This window comes from Alligator sinensis, unplaced genomic scaffold (genome assembly GCF_000455745.1).
Source record: "Alligator sinensis unplaced genomic scaffold, ASM45574v1 scaffold527_1, whole genome shotgun sequence".
Taxonomy (NCBI): domain Eukaryota; kingdom Metazoa; phylum Chordata; order Crocodylia; family Alligatoridae; genus Alligator; species Alligator sinensis.
In genome coordinates, this window is record NW_005841958.1 from 1,658,467 (window position 1) to 1,666,000 (window position 7,534).

The window sequence follows — 7,534 nt, forward strand, 5'->3', positions numbered from 1 at the left end:
CTGTTGTTTCTTTCCTCTGTCTGAATTTTGCTTCTCGACTTTGCTGTACTCCATCTCTCTCTCTCTCTTCTTTGCCGTGTTCTGCAGACCAGGGGCGTTGTAGGTTTGCAGCTGGATTCTTTGCAGTAATATAGCAGCATCCACCCATGCATTTTATGCAGTCCCCTTTTAGCAATTTTCCATTTACTTCATCCAGGCTGTAGTTTAACTTGACTGTCAAGAACTTGGGAAATATTGCGGAACTCAAAATTCAGTGTGGTTGCACAGCAGACTGTGATGATGTTACCAAGTAAGTTTTAGTGGTAGATTTTTTTGGTGGTTTTAATTCATATATACCCTAGGAATGGTATCTTCTGCTTTTCTGTTCAGTGTTACTGCTGTTACAGTTCTTTAGTTAAAGGAAAACTGCAGCTTAAAGACTTTCATAATCACTTCATCTAGTTGTAAAAAGGTAATTGTCACACTTCACTACTTTTTTCCACAGTATAAGTGGCAGAAAGGATTTTTGTTATCTCTTCAATAATTGCTTCTGGACTAAGACCAAGAATGGGAAATTTTGGCTTGAATCGTATCTTTATTTTTATGATAAAGGTGTTCTAAAAAGAAGTGCCAATCTGTTTCAGTCACTCTAGGTTAATCTTAATGATGTCTAATTAACCAGACATTGTCAAGGCTGGTAGGTACTGGGTCCATTGTTGCTGCCTGACTTTGTAAGCTAATACAGTCATTTATGCAAGTACGCTTACTGAAGTCACTGGGGCTATTTATGTGACTATAGATATACTGTAGTGGAAAGAGTCCTTGAAACCAGATTGATTGAAGTCTGACAGTTCCGAGCAACTCTTCTACTGAACATATTGTCTAACGTATAGAAAGAAGCTTGGTGGAATATATAAACTTACATTTAGACATCTAAGGAATTGTGAACAACAAAGGTGAGGAAATAGTTTTAAACTTTACAGTAATACTGTTCTAGTAAGTTTGGAGCTTTTTGTGTTAATTGGTAAGCAGGGGGGAAATCCTTTTGAGGAAAAGTGCAGGTTATTTTAACTGCAAGGATCTTTCTTCGGAAGGAAATGGTATTTGATATTCAGTCCTTCCTACTGTTAGATTCTTTGGCCGTTGTAAATAGGTATAATGTGAAACAATGAAGAAAGGTAGCATGGACATGTTAATCTACTCATTTAATTATTTAACAGTGGGAATTGGTATATTTGGCTGATAGTATAGCTTTTTAACAAGCATTCCTTTAAACATTTGCATCTTAAGGCACATGTATAGTTCTGCTGAAATCAGTGAGTCATCTCTTTGGATTGGAAACCAACCCATAATGTTTTGTTTGGTTATAAGGAGTTAGTGGTTACTGAATTTATATATTTTTTGGTTTGCTGAGTTTTGTGAAGTTAGGGTATCCTAGGGACTCTAGAGAGCCAAGTATCATTTAGAGATGGACAAGTCATTAATCAGTAGAGTTTAGTGGCAAGTGCTTTGTTAGACAAGAATTAGGTTATGTTCATTTTGGAGGGAAAATACTAACTAAAACCTTCTATGCAGGAAACTAATGGCAGATTAGATTATACTGTATTGAATAAGAGTGTTCAGATGTAAAGGAATAGGATATTACAAGTACCTTGCAGAATTTTTTTAATAGAAAATCTTACGTGCAAATTGCTTACTTGTGTGAGAAGGAAGATGCCTAACGTAAGATAGATGTTGAACAAATAAAGAGACTCCTTCAAAGTGTCTCTTTTTAGAACATTCCTCAGTTGTTATACACCACCTCTTAAATCAGAAATCACTTGTTCAGGTAGCACAAGTGGACTTATCCTTTGGAGACTATTTGGGGTGGGGAAATGGAGGGTGCATGTTTTAGAGCAGTGAAGGCAAACCTTTTGGGCAGGTTTGTCACAAACTACTGTATTTACTTGAATCCAAGATGATCCCCCAATAATTAGATACTTTAGATGGAAAATGATAAATTTGTTATAATTGTCGATGTACAGAATCTAATTATTGGGGGGGCATCTTCAATTTGTCCCCCCAACTGCTGTTGTAGGGAAGCAACAGTGGGGTGTGAGAGGCCAGACCCCTTACTCCAGTTGCTCCCCTGCTACCTGTTCTCTGCCATGTGCCTGCCTTCCCCTCTGTGCCTGTGTCTGTTAGAAGTACGCTGATATATCGGTCCATATTGGATCAGCACCGATAAAAGGAAAATTGACATTATTGGCAATCGGCATTTTTTGCCTAGTGTAGCCAGTAATGCTCTGATAAATGCTGCATGCATGCGGCCAGGAATGAGGAGGAAGTGGGGCAGGGGCAGGGCATGGGGTGGAGCCGCAGGCGGCTCATCTGTGAGGTGCCGGGGGTGGGGAGGGCAGGAGTCTCCCTGCTGCTGCATGTACCCTGTGGGAGGCATGGGGGTCATGTGCTTCCCCCCCCCCCCCCCCCCCCCCCGCGCTGCGGCCCGCTGGGGGCTGTGCTGGCCTCTTCCTGCCCAGGGGTTTGGGCTGGGGCTTCTTTGGGGGTGGGGGGTTCGTGGTGGTGGCACTGGGAGAGGAAAACAGCCCCCCTTCCCAGCACTGTCACCTCCTGCTCTGCCTCGGCCCAGCCTCTGCTGGGGAAAGGGGAGTATAGCCTCTGGCCCTGAGCCCGCAGTGGACTATCTGCCCACACCCCACGCACAAATCCGGCGGGGTGGGGGCAGATGCCTTCCATATCTCTCCCAGGGGTGCGTGTAGTGCCAAGGAGCAGCCCCATACCTCCCCACCATTTGTGACGAGTCACCTGCAGCTTTGTCTTGCAACCCGTCCTGGGCTGGGCAGCCCCAGCCCCACTCCCTCCCTCACCATGGGGGCCTCTGCACCCCCTCCAGCCCCTTTTCCCCATGACAGACTTATCTGCTGTGGGCTGGTTAATAATCAACCATCAGTATTGGCCAAAAAAATCTTTATTGGTGCGCTCCAATGACTCTGCCTGCCTGCTCCCCACCCCATCCCTTCCTCCAATCCAGCTGCCCCTCCCTGCTCATCTTCTGCTCCAGGTCCCTTCAACCCCAGTCTGGCCTGTTGGGAGCTGCTGCCACGGCTCCCTGGCTTGGTTGGGTGGGGTTGCTGCTGCTGAGAGCCCCTATCTGGAGCAGAGCTACAGCAGAAAGTAAGGGCAGGGAGTGGGGGAGCGGGCTGTATGCCCCAGCCCTCTCCCCATGGCTTTCCCTGTGCTTTCCCTGCTGTGTGCACGCTTCCCCACCAAGCCAACCACTCCAGCTCGGGACAGGTGGCTTTTCAGCTCCAGGTTCAGCCCTGAGCCTGGAGCCAAAGCCAGGGCCTGAGCACTGTCTTCCTTGTGCTTGTACTTGAATCCAAGGTGAGACCTCTCTTTTTTTCCCCCAGGCTACTTGGGAAAAACTTTGCCTTGGATTCAAATAAATATAGTAAGCCCCATGCCACTCTGATTCCCTTCCCTTACTTGATCAACTGTTCTGTTTTCTGCTCTCTGCCTCATCTCCCCTGTGCTGTCGGCCCTTTGTCTGAGCTGCCACATGCAACCCACAGGGACTGATTGTGCCACTTGTGGCATATGTGTTGCAGGCTGGCCCCTCCTGATTTAGAGGGTGCAGAGGTACCTTTTGCTTAGGAGAGGAGACTTAGTGGCATATCATTTGTAGCAAATGCATTTTTTTTGTGTATAATGTATATGAGAGAGGAGTCCTCAAAGCTCAAAACTTACATGCCTTTCTGCATTGTGTACATTTGATACTAAAAGTAACTTGGCCAGTCTTGAGAACTAAATCCAGAACTTTCCTCCTAAATTTGTTAGGTGTTCATTTTGATCATGTATCTCTTCTTACTGATTACAATGTATTGAAACCCCCTTTCATTCCATTGTGGCTTTAGATTTACCTTTTAACCTCTCCTTCTGTTACATGCCATTAGGAGCCTGCTGTGAAAACCAGTGCTTTCTTTGTATTCACTAGGTATATTAGGAGAGAAAATTAGGACCTGTATGAAAAGCAAGCATTTTTTTTGCAGTAAGTAAATGCATATACAGTATTAGTTGGGGAGTTGATACCATCTCACCATGGGCATTTATGACAGCAGGGTATTTACATCAGATAGTGCTGCATCCTATTTGGGCAATCAACTCTTACTCCCTTTACATTGGGTTTAACCCCTGTTTCATTCTGTGCGTTTCCCTGACTAAAAGCCTGAAGAGCTGCCTGGGCTTAGCACTGATATAAAAGAGGGCAGGTTCCCATTTCTTCACACAGCAAACTGCAATATTTGTGCCTCTTAGGCCAGGCAAAACTACACTCCTTAAAGCACCACAGGAAGTTTATCAGAAATGCATAGCCTGACATCTCTGACCAGGTCTGTTTTCTTGTTTCCTTCCTTCTGCAAGATTTAAAATAGCAAAGTGCTTCTCTGGGGGTTTTTTTTGGGGGGGGAAAGGTGGCACGGTGCTTCCTAGAGCTAGGACAGTGCACCTGCAACCACTTTGTTTGCTGAGCCATAGTTTAATGACACCATTTGTCTCCAGGATTTGTTTTTGGTTTTTTTTGCAAATGGATTCATGCAGGAACAAACCCAATTGCAGGGTCTATTTTTGCCAGAACTTTTCAAAGTAAATTGACTTGGTTATGCTGTATATTAGTTTGTTTTAGGCTTCCTAGACTTATTGCTATACATGTCATATATTAGGCAGTGATACAGACCGCTATGAGAAAATTGGTTACTGTAGGCTAAGTTTTTTGTTTGTGTGTTTGTTTGTTTGTTGCTGGTATTTTTGCTAGCGGGATTTGTAATTGGAAATGTAAATTTTCAGATAATGTTTGGTTGTCCTTCGATGAAACGTCAAATCCATTTTCAGCTGCAGGAGTTTTAACTTGAAAGTGTAGCTTGTGGTCTTTTTACCTCTCTGTCTCTCTCTTTCTGTCTCTAGTTATATTTTTACAGCCTTTTATGGTTTTTTGCAGGCCAGCCCTCCAGATCTCTATATTGAACGATTTAACATAGCTCTTGGACAATATATGGGAGCATTGCAGAGCATTGTGCCTCTTTTCATATATATGGTAAGTTTAGAACATTCCTTCCCCATAAAATACCTCCATGCACATGAAATATGAACTGAATATAGGACAATTGTAAGTTTAGTAATTGTTTTTCCTGCAGAATTTAGGATTTGATTTTTTTTTTTTCCTTTTGCTGTTGGCAGCGCAGTTGCAATCAAATTGAGGAGTATAGAAAACTGGTGCATACTGGTTGTTTGCCATAATTTTCTGGCTTGCTAATTTTCATTATGAAAAGCTTGTTTTTTGTATTTAACACCAAAACTATTATGCGAGTCTTCAGACATATTGGGATAGTTGTTGGCTTGTTGCATCTTAGTCTGCTAGTTTGAAGGAAACTATTCCTTGCAGTGTTTGTACCATGCAATCCCAAAGTTTACAACACATGCATGCACATCTATTATCTCTATTTTCAAGGGATTGTAAGCTGCCTTTTTTGATCAGGAAACTTGGACCAAAGCAAGTTTCTTCACAGAGCTTTCAAGTTCTCCCAAGTATGTTTTGCAGCAGGTCTAAGTTCATTGAATGTCAGCTGACTTGCAGACTACATAAATTCCTACCTGTAGAAGTTACAGGCTCCTTAATACCTATGAAGAAACTTATATTAAATCTGTTGGGATCTCTTAAAGTCCCAAGACTGATATGTTTTGGAATGTATAATTCAGGTTTTGTGTTTTGACTGCTTCAGAAATGTGTGGCCCTGATAGTCTTATTTACCTGCTGCAGTTTTAGCTAAGGAGCCATTACTAAACTCTTTAATCCTGCAGATTATAAAAGGAAGTTGATGTTCTTCATGCCCCCCTCATGTAAGCCAGGGGCTTGTGGAGGCAGGATGTGGAAGTGGGAGTACAGCAGCGTGTATAGTTTCCATCTTAAACAGCTTGTATCAAACAGATTTCCCAGGTTTATGAAGGGAATTGGGCCATTTTCTATCCCATTCTATCCCATGAGGAGTAATGTGAAAACCCTAAGGAGCGAGTGAGTCTTACACTTGATTAACCACATGTTTCTTTGCAGTTAGCTAGGTCTCCTTAAAAGTCTGCAGTGCTCACTGCCTGCAGTCAGTCGTATCATACTTTGAGCTCCTCAGTCCTCCGAATTTTAGTACCCACTTCTTTAAAAGAAATGATAAAAATGTTTGAATGCTCCCTTTTATCACCAGAAGACATACCTATTGTGGAAAAACCTGGCCAAAAGCTGTCTTCAGTGGGTTACGTTTCAGGAATTGCACAATAGGCAACAGTTACTGCTATCTAATGGTAATAATGGCAAAAACTTTTCCCGTGAGACCGGGTCTGATTCCTGTATAGCTTTCCCTACCCTCTCTGTCTTTTTAAATGCAGAAGTGATGGCAATGCTGTTTTTAACTGTCACTTTTTCTGATGTGAGCAGAACTGTTTGAGTTTTCATTTCTTGGTACAAGGATTTTAAGAGTCCAATTACTATCTGAAAATAGTCAAAACAAAGGAAGAGTTCATAAACAGCAGTAGGACTCTACCAAAAATACATACAGTAAAAGCTGCGCTATCTAGCATCTTACAAGCCGGCATGCTCCGCTAACTGGCATGCCAGTTAAGATAAAGCAAAACCGAAAGTGCCCACCGCGGCACTTTCTCCAAGCCCCCATGGCCTGGGGCAAAGGAGCCTGCGCTGCCGAGCCCTCACAACCCGGGGGCATAACAGGCCGTGCGGGGCCCTCCTCTCTATCCTGCAGGGCCCGTGGGAGGGGAGGCGATGTGGCGGAGGGATACCCCAGACGCGGCGGGAGAAGTAGCAGTTAACTGGCATATTTTGTTATCCGGCATCTCCCATTCCCTGGGGATGCCAGATAACAGAGCTTTTACTGTACATAAATAGATAGAAAATGGCATGATTATTCTGTTCCTCAAGAACAAAAGACATGAAGTGACAACAAAGCGATATGAAGAGCCCCAACCTCTCCTCTGCCCAGCCTTGCTCATTAGGACACAAGTAATGGTCTGTTGCAGGGGTGTGAAACACACAGCCCATGGGCCAGTGTCAGCCTCTGGATGTGGGTCGTCGGCCCCTGGGGCTTTTCATGGGATGGCCCGCAGGACTTGTCGCCAGAGCTATTGGAGCCCCTGCAGCCAGTGGTGTTTTAATCCCCGTGGCTGCTGGAGCTGCCGTTTCTGCACAGCTCTGGAACCCAGGAAGTTGCATGCTCGTCTCTCCCCCTTCTCCCTCCCTGCCCCCCCTGTACTGCTGCAGAGCTCAGCGTAAGATCGTTCAGACACTGCACCTCATTCTTGCCAGCACTTCAGCACGTGTGGCTTAACACTTTTATAGGACTGCTAGTATGAGCAAAGCAGCGCAGGTCTGTTCTCCAGCATTGAAATATGTAATATTCAGTGCTGTAGCAACGAAGTTTGGCACCCGGGGCAAAACCTGCAGTGGGAGCCTCCCCTCACCCCGTACACAGATCCGGGGGGCATGTGTCCATCCCCGTTC

General features: G+C 44.4%; 1 protein-coding gene across 1 annotated transcript in view; it reads left to right on the forward strand.

The window, feature by feature from the left end:
• Positions 1-7,534, forward strand: part of CACUL1 (CDK2 associated cullin domain 1) — a 76,714-nt gene that overhangs the window by 20,439 nt on the left and 48,741 nt on the right. The window contains exon 4 of the mRNA XM_006020544.3: positions 4,973-5,068. Within this exon, the coding sequence (XP_006020606.2) occupies positions 4,973-5,068 (96 nt within the window). The remainder of the gene's footprint in view (positions 1-4,972; positions 5,069-7,534) is intronic.